At 43.5% G+C, this 17,825-nt stretch overlaps 1 protein-coding gene across 1 annotated transcript; it reads right to left on the bottom strand.

Annotated features, from left to right (window-relative positions):
• Positions 1-7,686: 7,686 nt before the first annotated feature.
• LOC111763538 (SLAM family member 8-like) lies at positions 7,687-15,240 on the bottom strand. The gene is given in 6 exon segments (XM_058309308.2): positions 7,687-7,898; positions 7,970-8,293; positions 11,253-11,547; positions 11,549-11,577; positions 14,159-14,204; positions 15,223-15,240. Coding segments are annotated over 6 exon segments (924 nt in total).
• Positions 15,241-17,825: the final 2,585 nt, after the last annotated feature.

The following is a 17,825-nucleotide window of genomic DNA, read 5'->3' as shown; positions in this document are numbered from 1 at the left end:
CTTGGGGCCCACAGTGACAGCCAATCTCCATTTCCCGAGGAGCCACGTCCAGAGATACTTGCAAGTGTTCAGGGCCTGACTTGCTCAACTGCCCTAATGCCCTGGGAGTCATCCTTTCTCTCGAGAGATACAGTTCCCTCTTTTTTGATGGCATTAGTCCTCCCCAGGATGTGGGTCCACTCCCACTCTCACTACTTGGGGCTCTATCCAATGGTACAACCCTCCCTGGCAAAATGAGCATTCAGACATTCCCCAGGAGTCTGTCCCGTGTCAGACCATCCCCTCTGAGCATCCTAAACAGGTAACCCTCTTAATTATATTTTGATACGGTTTTCTCAGCATTTTACTCTCATCCAACACCTGACACTCTCCTATGTTCATATGTTGCCCCTCCCTCCCCCCAATTTTTTGGGCAATATTACCCATCCGCCCATCCCCAGCCCCCCTCAAACCCGCAAAGCCCCACCCAAAGGCAACCCCTTTCCCCCATTTTATCTCTTCTTTGTGCTCATACTTACCACCAGCTCATCATAGATTCTACCCATGCAGACATCAGCTCACATCCTTCCTCCACCCCCCGATTTCCTGTAAGCCTATCTTCCAGTCTCTAGCTCTCTGAGGCAGCTTGCTTATTTCATATCATTGAGGACATGTAGTATTTGTCCTTCAATGCCTGGGTTGCTTCACTCAACATAAGGTTCTCAAGATTCACCCATGTTATAACGTGTGTTTGTAGTGTATTTGTTTTTACAGCCGAATAGTATTCCATTGTATGTATATACCACATTTTATTGATCCACTCATCTGTTGATGGGCATTTGGGTTGATTCCAACTTTTGGCGATAGTGAACAATGCTGCTATGAACATTGGTGTACATATATCGGTTTGTGTCCTTGTTTTCAGTTCTACTGGGTATATACCCAGCAGTGGTATTGCTGGGTCATATGGCAAATCTATGGTTAGTTTTTTGAGAAACCGCCAATCTGTCCTCCAGAATGGTTGTATCCTTCTGCATTCCCACCAGCAGTGGATGAGTGTTCCCATTTCTTCACATCCTCTCCAGCGTTTGTATTCTGTTTTTTTCATAGCTGCCAATCTTATGGGAGTAAGATGGCATCTCATTGTAGCTTTGATTTGCATTTCCCTGATAGCTAGAGATTTGTAGCATTTTTTCATGTGCTTTTTAGCCATTTGTATTTCTTCTTTGGAGAAGTGTCTGTTTAAATCTTTTTCCCATTTTTTAAATGGGTTGTTTATCTTTTTATTTTCAAGATATAGGAGTTCTTTATATATGCAAGTTATAAGTCTCTTATCAGATATATGGTTGCCAAATATTTTCTCCCATTGTGTGGGTTCCCTTTTTACTTTCTTGACAAACTCTTTTGAGGTGTAGAAGGCTTTAATTTTGAGGAAGTCCCATTTATCTATTTGTTCTTTTGCTGCTCATGCTTTTGGTGTGATATTCATGAAGCCATTTTCTATTACAAGGTCCTGTAGATGCTTGCCTACACTGCTTTCCAAGGTCTTCATGGTCTTGTCTCTTATATTTAGGTCTTTGATCCATCTTGAGTTGATCTTTGTATATGGTGTGAGATGGTAATCCTCTTTCATTCTTCTACATATGGATATCCAGTTCTCCAGGCACCATTTGTTGAATAGGCCATTCTCTCCCAGTTGAGAGGGTTTGGTGGCTTTATTGAAAATTATATGGCTATATATATGAGGTTCTATATCAGAACTTTCAATTCAATTCCATTGGTCTGTTTGTCTCTCCTTATGCCAATACCATGCTGTTTTCAACTGTAGCTTTGTAGTATGTTTTTAAGTCAGGTAGCATGATTCCTCCAATTTCGATTTTCTTTTTCAATATGTCTTTGGCTATTCAGGGCCTCTTTCCTTTCCAAATAAATTTCATAGTTAGTTTTTCTAGTTCCTTAAAGAAGGCTGTGTTGATTTTTATTGGGATTGTATTGAATGTGTAGATCAGTTTTGGAAGGATAGACATCTTAATAATATTTAGTCTTCCTATCCATGAACAAGGAATATTCTTCCATTTATTTAGGTCTTCTTTGATTTCCTTGAACAGTCTTCTATAGTTCTCAGTGTAATAAGTTTTTCACTTCTTTAGTTAAATTTATTCCTAAATATTTGATTTTTTAATTTACTATTGTGAATGGTATTTGTTTCTTGATTTCCTCCTGATCTTGCTCATTATTGGTGTACAGAAATGCTACTGATTTTTGCACATTGATCTTATAATCTGCGACTTTACTAAACTCATTTATGAGTTCTAGAAGCTTTGTTGTAGACCTCTCAGGGTTTTCTATGGATAGGATCATGTCATCTGCAAATAATGAAATTTTGACTTCTTCCTTTCCAATTTGAATGCCTTTTATATCTGGTTCTTGCCTCAGTGCTCGAGCAAGTACTTCTAAGACAATGTTAAATAGAAGGGGAGAGAGTGGGCATCCTTGTCTTGTTCCTGACTTTAGAGGGAAGGATTTTAGGATTTCTCCATTGTAAACAATGTTGGCTGTAGGTTTTTCATACATACTCTTTATCATGTTCAAAAACTTTCCTTGTATTCCGATCTTTTTGAGTGTTTTTATCAAGAAAGGGTGCTGTATTTTGTCAAATGCTTTTTCTGCATCTATAGATATAATCATGTGATTTTTTTCCTTCAATCTGTTTATATGGTGTATTACATTGATTGATTTTCTTATGTTGAATCATCCTTGCATACCTGGAATGAATCCTACTTGGTCATGGTGTATAATTCGTTTAATGTGTTGTTGAATATGATTAGCAAGTATTTTGTTAAGTATTTTTGTGTCTAGGTTCATTAGAGAAATTGGTCTGTAATTGTCCTTTCTTGTGGTGTCTTTGTTTGGCTTTGGTACTAAGGTAATGTTGGCATCATAGAAGAAGTTAGGCAATGTTCCTCCTGTTTTGATTTTTTGGAATAGTTTCAGCAGGATTGGTGTTAGTTCTTTCCAGAATGTTCTGTAGCATTCACCTGTGAAGCCGTCTGGCCCTGGGCTCTTCTTAGTTGGGAGGTTTTTAATGACTGATTCTATCTCTTTACTTGTAATTGGTTTGTTAAGATCATCAATTTCTTCTTTCGTCAATATGGGCTGTTTATGTGTTTCTAGGAATTTGTCCATTTCCTCTGAATTGTCATTTTTGTTGGAATATAGTTTTTCAAAGTATCCTCTTATGATAGTCTTTATTTCTGTGGGGTCAGTGGTGATATCGCCTTTCTCATTTCTTATTTTGTATATTTGCATCTTCTCTCTTTTTTTCTTTGTTAGTCTCGCGAAAGTTTTGTCAATTTTGTTGATCTTCTCAAAAAACCAGCTCTTGGTCTTGTTTATCTTTTCAAGTGCTTTCTTATTTTCTATTTCATTTAGTTCTGCTCTTATCTTTTATTTTCTTCCTTCTTCTTCCTGTTGGATTACTTTGTTGTTTTTTTCTAATTCTTCCAAATGTGCAGTTAGTTCTTCAATTTTTGCTCTTTCTTCTTTTTTGATATATGAATTTATGGCTATGAATTTCCCTCTCAGTACTGCTTTTGCTGCATCTCATAAATTTTGGTATGTTGTGTTATCATTATCATTTGTTTTAAGGTAGTCATTGATTTCTTTTGAGATTTCCTCTTTGACCCACTGTTTTTCTAAGAGTGTGCTGTTTAATTTCCAAATCATGGTGTGAAATCTGGGCCTCTGTCCCTTGCAAATTTCCAGCTTCACTCCACTGTGGTCAGAGATATTATTTTGTATGATTTTGATCTTTCTGAATTCATTGAGCCTTTCTTTGTGGCCTAGCATATGGTCTATCTTGGAGAATGATCTATGTGTGCTTGAGAAAAATGTATATCCTGCTGTGTTTGGGTATAATGATCTATATATGTCTATTAGATCCAGCTCCTCTAATATACTGTTCAAATGTTTTGTTTCTTTAATGATTCTCTTTTGAGATGTTCTGTCCAGAGTTGATAGTGGTGTATTAAAATCCCCTCTATAATTGTAGATGCATCTATTCTTTCACTTAGTTTTTCCAGCATTTGCCTCATGTATTTAGAGGCGCCCTTGTTAGAAGCATAAATATTTATGATTGTTTGATCTTCTTGACAGATTGTCCCTTTCACTAAAATGTAGTATCCTTCTTTGTCTGTCACAATTGTTTTGCATTTAAAGTCTATTTTGTCTGATATTAATATAGCTACTCATGCCTTTTTTTTATTGTTATTGTTTGCTTGTAAGATTGTTTTCCAGCCATTTACTTTCAACCTCCATGAGTCTCTGGGTCTAAGATGTGTCTCTTGTAGACAGCATATAGATGGGTCATATTTTCTTATCCAATGTCCCAGTCTGAATCTTTCGATAGGTGAGTTTAATCCATTGACATTCAGTGTTATTACTTTCAAGGAATTATTTGTGTTAGCCATATTTTGATTGGAGTTGTGCTTGTCATATTTTGTTTGCTTTTTTTTCCCCCTTCTCTTTTTGTCTTTTTTCTTGCTCTTACACTCTCCTCCAACTCTGCCTGTCCTATTTTTTCCTTTCTTCCTGTAGAACTCCCTTTAGAATTTTTTGAAGGGGAGGTTTCTTGTTGGCATACTCTTTCAGTTTCTGTTTATCTGTGAATATTTTGAACTCTCCATCATTTTTGAATGCTAGTTTAGCTGGATAGAGTACTCTTGGTTGGAAATTTTTTTCCTTTAGTACCTTGACTATATCATACCACTGCCTTCTTTCCTCCATGGTTTCAGATGAGAAATCAGCACTTACTCTTATGGAGCTTCCCTTGTATGTGATGGTTTTCTTTTCTCTTGCTGCTTTTAGAATTTTCTCTTTGTCTTGAGCATTGGATAATTTGACAAGTATATGTCTTGGGGTGGGCCTGTTGGGGTTTATGACCAGTGGGGTGCGCTGTGCTTCTTGGATATGTGCATCTGTCTCTTTCAGTGGATTTGGGAAGTTTTCAGCCATTATTTCCTGCAACACTCCTTCTGACCCCTTTCCCTTCTCTTCTCCTTCTGGAATGCCTATAACACGTATGTCTGAGCGTTTGCATTATCATTCAGGTCTCTAAGTCCTAACTGGATTTTTCCTATCTTTTTATTCTACTATCTGTTTGATTTCCGATGTACTGTCTTCCACATCACTAATTCTCTGCTCTGCCTCTTCTAGTCTGCTGATATTTGCTGCAAGTGTGTTTTTGATTTCTTGAACTGTGGTGTTCATTTCCATCATATCTGTTATCTTTTTGCATATGTCTGCAATTTCCCCTTCAAGTGTTGTCTTCATGTTGTTAACCTCTTCCTTTACTTCATTAAATTTGTCAGTGATAAATGTTCTGAGATCTTTCATTACTTGTGCTAAGTTCTGCTCCCCTTCCTGATTTTCAGTTTGTTCTTTGGATTCAGCCATGTTTTCCTGATTACTGGTTTGGTTTGTAGATTTTTGTTGCTGTCTGGTCATCATTTTATCTTGATGGGTTTAATCAGTTCCTTAGCTTCTTTGTCTAGTCTTGGGGATTAATTAGCTGTTGTTTTTGCATAAGTGTTATATCTTTTCTTTGTCACTTTGTTCTTCTTATTCTAATTTCTTATTGCTGGTTGAGTTCACTTTAAAGGAAAGTATTAGGGCCAGGGAAAGGCAATTGTGTAAGCAAGGAAACAGTGTATAGTAGTATTGGTGATAAATGTTAACAGAGCAACAATATGAGATCTGGGAGGATGGATGTTAGATTCATGTAAGTTGTGTAGAGTTATAGCAGTAGGTAGAGTACCTATAATGAGGTAGTCAACTGAATATGGGAGGAATATGGTATGAATTAAAAAGCTATTGTTTTCGTGAGTGAGGGAAAGAGAAAAGAAAGGCAATAGTTTCAAGAGTGGATAACAGACAGAAAACAAAACAAAGGTATTAGAAATTAAGAGTTAGACACTTTGTGGATCAAAGAAAGGGAGGTGGAATATAGGAGAGACAGTAGATGATGGAGGATATGAAGATGTAGGGGAAAGGGGATAGTGTAGGTAGCCAAAATCTATTCAAACAGAAATGAGGCAGTGGAGGATGAGGAAACCCAGCAAATGTGAGGTGTTCCCTGCAGCACCTATTGTATAATTAAGATAAAATAAGAAGAAAATGAGGGACGAGAGAGAGAGAAATAAAAAAGAGAAGAAAGGAAGAAAGAAAAAGGGGGTGGGTAAAGGGCGGGGAACAGGTAGGGAAAAGAAAAAAAAATATACACCAACCACAACAGCCACAACAACAACAACAACAAAATCCTAAATAACTGAAAAAAAAGACTTTGGGGGATATGCTGGGAGAAAAGACTAGGGGATAATCCAATATTAGTAATCAGGACATTAAAAAAAATAAAATAATAATAAAAACAAAACAAAACAAAAGAAAAAAGAAAAAGCGCAAACGTTGAGGGCTAGGACCTTCAAGGACCTCAGATGGACCTCAGGGCATGATGGATTCAGGGATGGAAAGTCTGTGATATTGCAGACTCAAGAGGTGTGAGTCTCTGGGGTGTGGGCCACCAGGGTTTAGGGGACTCAGGTGTGTCAACCTCAAGTCTGGTTATCAGGGAGCCTGGGAGCACCGCAGTGCATCACAGCCTTCAGGGATCCCCGCAGCTGGGTGCCAGCTCTATGGGTGATGTCACATCCGCAAGCTCTATCCTGTGTGCCTATACCCCACAATTCACTCACTCACTGGGGTCTATTCTGTAGATGTATCACCAATTCGACTTCAGGACCCCTCCCACCCTGTAAGCCCCTGGAACGGCCACCTGGGGGCGCCTCTATACTGCAGCCAATTTAATGACGCAGATCAATATCCAGGCCCGGGGGTGGGGCTCCAGCTGGAAACGCTAATAACAGAGTCCAAACCCGAAATTTCCACGCTTCACAAAATATTCCCCTAATCGGCTTCCAGACATCTCCCACCCTGCCAGATCCTGGTGGCATCTCTTTATTGCTATCAGTTTAAGTCCCCTGCAGATCGGCAGCGGGGCTTGGGGGGGGCGGGGCTCCAGGCGGAAGTGCTATTACTTGTGTCTGCAATCAAAAATTCCCCGCTTCGCAACAAAACCCCCGTTTGTCTCCCCAAATCGGTCTGCAAAGGCGCCCCGTCCTGTCAACCCCCTAACTGCCTGCCCAGGGCTCGCGAATTCCCCAGTGCGGAAGGGCCTCCAAGAAGCACAGCGGTAGCGCCAGTTCCGCGGCTCCACCCACCCCAGGAGGGAGCGTCCCGCGGGGCTCTCACCTCCGTGCAATAGAGTTGCAATTATATCTTATAGACTAATCCTCTCCATTACCTTCCCACCAAATCAATGTCCAGATACCTCCTGCCCTGCAAAAATCCCGAAAGAGCCTGGTCCCAGAGAACCTCCAACGCTGCCCAGCTGCTTCTTTGCAGGAGAGACCATCAGGTAAGCTCACTCAGCCACCATCCTGCCCGCCTTCCGAAAGTTAAGGAGTTTAGTAGGAGCTAGACAATTGAAAAAGAGAGTTGGGTTGTGAAATCTGGGAAAGTGTGCTCCAGGCAAAAGGAATAGCACATGCAAAGGCCTAGACATGCACACGGGAGAGTCATTCACTGGAAGACCTGCAGCAAAACTTCAAGTAGTTCATAGTAGTTGGAAAACCAAGATTGGGATGGAAAGGGCTAAGAGATGCAGCAGGGTGAGAGAAGGGGCAGATCAACTGCAGCCTCTTTAGGATGAGGCTCAACCCTGGCCTCCTCCCCAGGCCATGGCCCCCACCTCCTTCCTGAGCAGGAACCACAGTGCCAGGCAGAGAAGAGACCGGCCAGGGCCAGGAGCAGTGACACCGACACCACCACCAACAGCACGTCCTTGTAGGAGGCCTTTCCTGGCACTGGGCACAGAGGGGCAAGGTCAGAGGTGGACTTGATGCTTTATAACCCCTCAGCCACCTCTCCCACTGACTGCAGACCCTTGACGTAACTCTCCCACAGTGATAGCTCTCCCAGGGGGTGACTGTGACCAAGTCCCAGTTGACAGGGTTGGAGACAATGCAGTAATAAGCCATACCGTGGTCTCCAGGTCCCAGTGCTACCCCAAGCAGTTGTCCATCCATGAAGAGGCCACGGGGCTTGAGACCAAAGCCAGTGGTCCCCTCCTGACACCAGCTGTAGGTTACTTTGCTGCTGTTGGGGGCCCAGGAGGACAGGAAGACTTGGCAAGTCTTTGGGGGCTGGATATCCCCTGCTACAGAGAAGAACACTTGTGCCAGGGGCCTGGGCACTGCATCTGGGCAAGAAGAGAAGAGCAGGTGGAGGTTACAGGGGAGCTGGGCCAGGCTCACAACTCTGGCTCTGGGATCCTTGGGGGCAGTTAGATGTCACCACTGACAAGGCTACCCTTGCTCAGAAGCCTTTCCTGGCTTCTCTTTGTCCACAGGACAGAAGTTGAACCCCATGTCAACTACTTTAGCCATACCTCCTGCTGATCCTCCCCACCCAACCTAATTAATTTATGGTTCTTCCAAACAGATCATGCTCTTCCATATCTTTCATGCACTCATAGGGCTCATCCAGGCACCTATGTCTTTCCTGCCTTGTCCTCCTAGTAAACACCTATCCATTCTTCAAGGCCCAGTTTGGACACATTGCCTAACACCCTGATTGGGGAACCTTCCCTGATGGTCCAGGTAAGGCTCTGAGCTCTCCAAGCACATTGTCCATCCCTTTCTTGTAGCACTTCTCTCACTATATGTCAGTCAGCTTATGAGAGACCAAGGTATTTATTAAGGCAAACAAGAAAAAGACATGCCTGGCTTTTTGGAGCTTACAGTTTGATAAGGAAGACAGATAGTGACAAGTGATTATAAATAAGAAAATAATTAAAAGGGTGAAAATGCTGTGGGAAGGAGCCCAGGGAACTGGGGCTCTGTGTCTTGTTATCTCAATAACCCCAGCTCTCCAGTGCTGGCAAAGAGTAGGGGCTTGACAAGTGGGCCATAGAACAAGTGCCCTAGTGTCTCAGGCTGTGGCTTCCCTTTTCTATGTAGGTTGATGAGTGAATCCTGAACCTCAGTGGCAATGCGGGACAACAGGAGAGTTCAGTTTCTGACAGCATTGCAAAGTCGAGCTGAGTAAAACCTCGTTAATACCAGCTCAATCAGATGGGATTTGTGATCTGAAAACAAGAAATGATTTGCTGGGCCCACTAATAGTATAAACCAAGATTACAGGGAGGAATATTTATTTACACTACTTAAGAGGACAAGCTGCTTCCAAACACGATCAGGCATAGTAGAAACACGCACTGACATTTCTAGTAAGAGATCTGCTAATTCAAATCATTCTTATCTATTGTCAAGGCAGGGCTCCTAAGGACTGCTGCTTGGTGGCTCTGTGCAATTAGTTCTAATCATGCTATGTACCTGGAAGGAATAAAACGGCAATTTCCTTAAAATCTGTAATTCAGATGCTGAGAATAAGGCATGTGGGAGATTAGCGGTGTGGGTGCTGCATGTATTTTCTCATTCAGTGTCCTCATTTCACATGTGTGGCAGCTGACACTCAGAGGGGGGACAGATTCCAGCGCTGCCTGTGTGGCTGTGCAGATTATTACTGCACAAGGGCATCGGGCTGAGGGGCAAGGAGTGGGTAGGACTGAAATCCAGCCAGCCCTCTGCTTGCCAAGCCACACGGCCTGTACAGTGCTGTGTGTATCCAGAAGGGCAGCCATCGAATTCCACAAAGGCACCCCAAGCGGCTAACCCAAGGACAGGCAACTCGCTGTCTCTGAAGTCTCCTCCTGAATTTGCTCAGTGCCACTGTCTCCTTCATTGCTTCCCTCTTCCCAGCTGCCATCCCTACTTCCCATTAAAAAGAAAAAAAATTACACAACGTAGTGTTTCCCATTTTAATGTCTTTCAAGTATACAATTCAGTGGTGTTAATGACATTCTCAATGTTGTACTACTATCCACTAACCATTATCAAAACTTTCCCATCACCCCAAACAGAAACTCTGTACACATTAAGCATTAACTCCTCATTCTTCACCTCCTCCCCTGGTATCCTGTAATCTGCTATCTCTACAAATTTGTATATTCTGGTTATTTCATGTAAGTGATGTCGTACAAAATTTGTCCTTTTGTCTCTGGCTTATTTTACTCAACATGATGTTTTCAAAGTCCATCCATGTTGTCACATGTACCTACTCCCCATTATTAAGTTCAGATATTTCCGTCCAACTCTCTCCATATAAATGAGGTTTTATCAAAAGAGTGGTTAGGGTCCCTCATACATCTCTTCTCACCCATTAGATAGGTAAATGAGAGCTGAAAGGCCATACTTCTTTGATTAGTAGAAATGTGGAGATGGTGGTGGTCAAGGTGGTGATGGTGGAGGATGTGGGGGAGATGGAGGTGGTGAATGTAGAGTTGTTGGAAAAAGATGTCCAAGCCAGCCCTGAGTTGATGTAGACTCTCTGGTAAGTGCTGAATGCAACTGTATGACTGATTCATGTGATGTCAAAGGGCTATCAGCTGAAAGAATGGCAAAAAATAAAAATAGTTGCTTTTAAACCAGTGGATTTTAGGATGGTAAATAACCAAGACAACCCTTGAATGATATTTAGTTAGAAATCTTTCTATATATATCAAAAGAAGCTCTTTTAAGGAATATAAAATAAAATTTCTATAATTTTAATTATAGTTTAATAATAATCTAATTTTTAAAAATAAGAAAACCCACTGTGTCATGGTTAAAGTAGCCACATTTTTTTCTTTCTTAGTGGCACATAAAATAATTCCATGCCTTATCATCTATGGTGATATTTTAGAATCGGTGAAGTATAGACCATGTCTGTTCTAGACTTTTTCACAAACATGAATGCATTTCACCCTCAGAGCCTCTCTACATAGTGGCTTTGCAATTCTCATTTTACATATGAGAAAGGTAATGCTCAGGGAGTTTAAGCATTGTGTCCAAGGCCACTGAAATGAGAAATGTCCAAGTTGGAGTCCAAGTTGGAGTTCAGACAAGGACCATGTGGCAGAGCCTGGTTGCCTCAGATAGGAGCTCCCCTGGGAGATTTTCTTAGATGTACTTGCCAGGGAGCAGCTGTTTCCTGGTCACTAGCATGGTCAGAAGCCCAAGGTTTCTGGACCCCATACTCCTAGCCCCCCTGACTCAGGATACCTGCCAGGTGCCCCGTGAAAAGTCATGGGATGGGGAGCCAGTGTCAGGGGCACTCACCGTACACTTTGAGCTGCAGGGTCTGACTCTGAGCTTGGCCTCCCGTGTCTACCAGTAGCACAGAGAAGTTGCTGCTATCTCCAGACACCAGTGGCTGGAGTCCCAGGCTGAGGTTGTTGTGCAGGTGGGCCCGGCCCAGGAAGTGGGAGTGGGACAGAGTCTCCTGGGAGCCCCAGAAAAACGTAGCCAGAAGCTCCTCCAAAGGCCAGAGAGACCTCCATATGGCCTTGACTTGGAATCTGTGAGGGCACTCTGCCACCAGCAGCACTGAGCCCCCCACCTACCCTTGTACTTGGGGCTTCAGTAATTGCAAAGGGCAGCAGGGCTGGAAGAAGAGAGAACCAGTCACTCTGGCTTGCGCCTCGGGCCTCGTCCCTCTCCAGCAGGCAGCTGAACTGTGTGGAGCTAATGAGGATCCCTCCACCCACACCCCCTCCTTTTGGTTTGGGAGTGCATTGTGCCAGGTCCTGGGAATAAGACAGAAAAAAGAATCTGGTCCTCGTGATGATGGAACTCACAGAGGAAGGCAGGCACTTAGACAAGCAATTAAAATATATCAGGTACTAGCATGGGGGAAAACAGGATGCCAAGGGAGAACACAGGGGGGATGTTGGGGAGTCCTCTTGTGGCCTTGGGGGCTCAGAGAGGAAATGAAGAAATGCTTAAGTGGAGAACTGGAGAAATGGGCATCAGCCAGGCCAAGCAGAGAGCAGCAGGGACCTGGGGAAGTGCGTGGGCAAAGCAGGAGCATGCACGAAGGCTGCGGGGAGAGAACAGGTGCACTGGGGAACTGAAAGTAGTTCTTTGTAGGGGGTAATGAGAAATTACTGCGGAGGGTGGCGGGAGTGGGATCCTGAAAGCTACATCGGAGTTTGGGTTTTTATTCTTAGAGCCACGGGAGGGCTCGGTTTCAAGCAGGAGAGTAACATGATTAGATGCATGTTTAGAAAGATCACACCAGCAGAGGAGGGGAGAGCACTCTCGAGGTGGGGCAAGACCGAGGCTGTTTATACTCATCCAGGGGAGAGGAGACGGGAGCTCGTATTGAGGAAGGTGGCCCCTGGGAGCGGAGGAGTGGCAGCAATGGAGAGATGAAGACAAGAGTAATCAGGGGGACAGGGGTAGATTAGATTTGGGCAGCGAAGGAGAAAGAGGAGTCAAGGATGGCTCCCAGGCCCTTCAGGTCCACTGGGTGCCCTTCTCTGTCACTGGACACTGAAGGAGAAATGGATCCGTTGGTGAGAGGGCAAGACGCTGACTGGAGCTGGGGGCATATTGAGTGTGAGGCATGTGGGGGACCCCTTGCCTGGAAGTGCCCTCTTGCTCCTTCTCTGGCCGATGTCTGCCACCCCCTGACCTCCCCTCACCTTGGGCAGCATGCTCTTCCTCTGTAACCCCCTGGCCTGGGCTCACCACGATGACTGCCTTATCATTCTGTTATTACTGTCAGTTTATGAGTCAGTGTCTTCCACTAGACTGTGAGTTCCTCAAGGGCAGTGATACTTTCTTTTACATCTTTGTGCTCCCAGTGCCCACCACTGTCTAGGATGTAGGAGAAGCTCAGTACCTTTTACTGCATGGAGGAATGGATTTGCTGAGGACTTCCCTGGACCTGGCACGGTGTTAGGCATGGGGGTGCAGGGCAGAATAAGGGCTGATTCTGGGAGTTTGACTCAGGAGCCCTTTCTGGATGGACTCTCAGCCAGCCACAGATCCTGTCTCTCATCCATTTTATTCCCTTCCCTGGTCCTGACCGGTGATGGCATTCAGTGTTAATGCAGAATAGAGACATAATATATAAAGAGATCGCCCTGGATTTTAATCAAGACTCGTAGGGTTCATCTAGCCTTGCTTGTCACCAGTTCATCCTGTGGCCTTTAGCAAATCTCTCCCCCCCACTCTAGGCTTCAGATTCCTCACTTGTAAAGGGTTTGCACCAGATCAGTCCTACTGATTTCTTTGACCAATAAGAGCTCCTCAAATGCCACATGATTTGAAAGATTTTGTGAGCCAAGCAGACTGAGGCCTACTTTGAGGGCTGAGGTATGTTTCTACCACACATTTAGAAAGGTTGAAGAAACCTGTAGGGTCTTTCAAGACCTCAGGGTCAGGAACCCAGGGGAAGGGGACACTGAACAAAGCAGTTTCTAAGTTCCTATGAGTCTCTGATGTAAACAAAATGTCTTGGTCATTGCCATCCTCCACTCCCATCTCCTGGCCCTGTAGTGCTGGCCCTTGTCACATCATTCACTCACTTGCTCACCAAGGAAGTGACCTCAGACAACAGACAAGATGGCAGGATCACCCAGTGTTGGGAGAGCCAACGTATCAGTCATTCCAACATCACACCCCCACAAAACACCCCCAAGCCCATGTTGTCCATATTTAACCTACTCTTGCCTCTCATTCTTAACTATGTCTACCTCCCCTTATAGAGACCTGCAGGGAGGGACCACAAGCTCCCAGCCTCCGGCTTTCCCACGGGCTGTTGGAAGGACATTCCTCAGATGGTAGGGAGCCCTGTTCTGCTCTCCCCTCCCTATCCTTCTCCAATCTGTATTTAGAAAATTCATATGTTGACACTGTCAGACCACTCAGCATTCCCACACCCATCTCTCCAAACCACCAGGTACCACTGGCCTTGGTTTTACCTGCCTTGGACCACAAAAGACTACGTATCTTATGGATGCGCCCACTGATGCTGCCTCTTCCCTCCCAGAGTTGTGCATTTCTGCATCTGAATAACTTTAATTTTTGCCCAAGTACTTGCTCCAGGCTTCCCAATCCCTCTCTAGCTCCTGGGTGCTCACTCAGGGAGAAAGGGCCCTGCCCAGATATCTGGCAAGAGGCACCTGGTCAGAGGCCTTCAGCTCTCTGAGGACAGGTTACCCACCAGCCCCACTTACCTTCCCAGAGGAGCAGACTCTTCAGGGACCACATGGCCACCCTTCTCTGGAGAGGCAGACAAACTCTCACAACCACCAAAGTCCTGGACGTTCCAGGTCAAGTGGATGCACGGGCAGAACTGTAGTTCTTTTGGAAAGTCCCATGTCTACAAGGAGGAATCTTGACTCAGAACAAGATACCCTGAAAGTAAAAATGTCCAAAGTAAAGTGGAAATTGGCTGGAGGTCTAGCTGGGCTTTCTCAGGAACAGATTCTTGTAAGTCAGCCTCTTTCACGTGGCCATGGTTAGCTATTGCAATCTCAGGCAACAAGCTCCCTCACACAAGCCTACACCCTCCTCGCTCACTTGCTGGGCTTCCTGTATCCACCCCTGCCCAAAGCTGTCTGTTTTTCCCATTGTAGCCAGAAAGAGCCCTCTAAACTGCAATTCTGAGAAGACACTTCTCCTGTTCCTAAAATTCTTTTGTGGCCACCCCACTGCCCTCAGGATAAGGGCTCCAGCCCTCAACAGTCTTCAAGAATCTCTTGGTTTTCCACTCTGTTCTCTCTAGACATTTTAAGCCATGGTTACCTACTCTCAGAGCCACCTGTGTCACCCTTCCAAGCTTTGTAATTGTTGTTTCTCTATCAGGCACAACCAGGCTGTTCCATTTATCCTTCTAGACAGCACAGTTGTGTCAGTGGAGCCCTCCTTCATATCTTCCTGGCCTGAGTGGAAACCTCCTCTTCTATGCTTCAGTAAGTAGGATGTCCGTCCCTTTGTCTTTGCCCTTATACATTGCTCTGTAACCATTTCCTGGTCTCCACAGACAGTTTTGACAGCAATGTTTTGTATGCTGTCTGTGTTCCCCCTCAGTGTGGGGCATATTATGGATGTTTAAAGAATATTTGTTAATGAATATTCACTAAGCATGACCACATATTTGGCACCCTATAAGTCCCTCAACTCTCCTCTGAGAGGATATTGTTGTCACCTTTTTAGAGATGGGGATACTTGAAAATTAGAGTGAGCTGGGCACCTTGCTGAGGTCACAGAATGGCTGGGCTGGGATTTGAAACTTTACCTTCAGAGCATGGTCCATTTTTCCACAGCCACCTCCTGACCCTGTTTCTCTTCTCCCTTTGAAGCATTTGGGAAGTCTTGGGGAGAAGGTGTTGTTTCCTTCCCTACTGGCCTAGTGTCTATCCTTCAGCGCCCCTGGCCTGTCAGTCGCTTGGCTGCTCTGCTTTGGACCTGGGGAGGAACTAGGCATGGGTACACAGAAAGATTTTGGGATATAATTCCCACCCTCCAGGTACTCGCAATTAAAATGTAGAAAGAAGACAAACCTGGCATGCAAAGATCTACTCCCAGAGGGGCACCTTCTATGCAAGTGGGTAGCACAGACATTCAATGCTGCAGGGGAAGAGGTCTCAGTTTAATATGGGCAGGGCAGGTTTCCAAAGAAGGTGGATGTTGAGCTGAACTTTGAAGGTGGACATGATTTGTATAGGCTGAAAAAAAAAAGGAGAGGACCAGATGTTGGGGGTGGGCAAAGCCTTGGTGGTGAGAAAGTACCAATTAATTTCCAGGGATAATGAAGGACCATAGAAAGGAATCCATTGGAGTTGAAGTGTGTCAGAGTGGAACGGGAGGTTGTGGATGAGATTGTGGAGGCCTTGAAAAGTGGGTTAAGTGCAGGAGATATTGTATGGTCAGTTTCAGATCACCACAATAAAGTGAATATTGCAAGAAAGCGAGTCCCATGGAATTTTTTGGCTTATCCATATGCCTAAAAAATTAATGTAATTAAAAAATACTTTATTGGTGGGGAGCTGATGTGACTCAGTGTTTGAGAATTAATTTCCTAGGTATGAGGTCCTAGGTTCAATAACCAGCTGTGGTACCTGAAAAAAAAGTGTTTTTTTTTTTCTCGTTTTTAATACTTTATTGCTATAAAAAATGCGAACCATCATCTGAGCCTTCTGAGTCATAATCCTTTTTGCTGATGGTGGGTGTTACCTCGATGTTGATTACTGATGACTGGGTGGTGGTTGCTGAAAGTTGGGTTGGCTATGACCATTTCTTAAGATAAGACAACAGTGAAGTCTGTCAAATCAATTGGCTCTTCCTTTCATGAAAGATTTCTCTGTAGCATGAAATGTAGTTTGATAGCATTTTATCCACAGTAGAACTTCTTTCAAAATTGGAGTCAATCCTCTCAAACCCTGCCACTGCCTTATCAACAAAGTTTATGGACTATTCTAAATCTTTTGTTGTCATTTCAACTATTTTTACTGCATCTTCATTAGGAGTAATTTCCATTTCAAGAAATTACTTTCTTTGCTCATCCCTAAGAAGCAACTCCTCATCCATGCAAGTTTTATCATGAGATTGCAGCAGTTCAGTAAATCTTCAGGCTCCACTTCTAATTCTAGTTCTCTTGTTGTTCCCACCTCATCTGTAGTACTTTCTCCACTGAAGTCTTGAATCCCTCAGAGTTATCCATTAGGACTGGAATAAATGTCTTTGAAATTCATGGTAATGTTGGTGTTTTGACCTCCTCCCATGAACATGAATGTTCTTAATGGCATCTAGAATGGTGAATCCTTTCCAGAAAGTTTTCAGTTGACTTTGCCCAGATCCATCAGAGGAATCACTATTTATGGCAGCTATAGCCTTACAAAATGTAAATCTTACATAATAAGTCTTGACTGTCAGAACAACTCCTTGATCCATGGGCTATAGAGTGGATGTTATTTTAGCAGGCATGAAAACTTTAATCTCATTCCACTTCTCCATCGGCCTCTTTGGTGACCAGGTACATTGCCAATAAGCAGTAATATTTTATAAGAAAAATTTTTTCTTAGCAGTAGATCTCAACAATGGGCTTAAATTATTCAGTAAGCCATGTTGTAAAGAGTTATGTTGTCATCTATGCTTTGTTGTTCCATTTAGAGAACACAAGCAGAGTAGATGTAGCATAATTTTTAAGGGTCCTGGGATTTCTGGAATGGTAAAAAAGCATTGGCTTCAACTTAAAGTCACCAGCTACATTAGATCCTAATAAGAGATCCAGCCTCTCCTTTGAAGCCAGGCATTGACTTCTCTCTAACTATGAAAATTCTGGATGACATCTTCTAATATAAAGCTATTTTGTCTACATTGAAAGTCTATTGTTTAGTGTAGCTATGTGTGTCAATTATCTTAGCTAGATCTTCTGGATAACTTGCTGCAGTTTTTATATTATCACTTGCCACGTCACCTTGCACTTATATGTCATGGAGATGGCTTCTTTCCTTAAACCACATGAACCAACCTCTGCTAGGTTCAAACTTTTCTTCTGAGGCTTCCTTACTTCTCTCTGCCTTCATAGAATTGAACAGAGTTAGGTCTTGGTCTGAATTAGGCTTTGGCTTAAGGGAATGTTGTGACTGGTTTGATCTTCTATACAGACCACTTAAACTTTCTCCAAATCAGCAATAAGCCTGTTTCACTTTATCATTCATGTATCATTCCAGTATTCACTGGAATAGCACCTTTAATTTCCTTCAAGAACTTTTCCTTTGCATTGACAACTTGACTGTTTACCATATGCCTAACTTTCAGCCTATTTTGGCTTTCAACATGCCTTCCTCTTTAAACCTAATCATTTCTTTTATTCAAAGTGAGAGTTCTTAACAAGGG

This window comes from Dasypus novemcinctus, chromosome 13 (assembly GCF_030445035.2).
Source record: "Dasypus novemcinctus isolate mDasNov1 chromosome 13, mDasNov1.1.hap2, whole genome shotgun sequence".
Taxonomy (NCBI): domain Eukaryota; kingdom Metazoa; phylum Chordata; class Mammalia; order Cingulata; family Dasypodidae; genus Dasypus; species Dasypus novemcinctus.
This window is presented reverse-complemented; position numbering and strand designations above follow the sequence as displayed.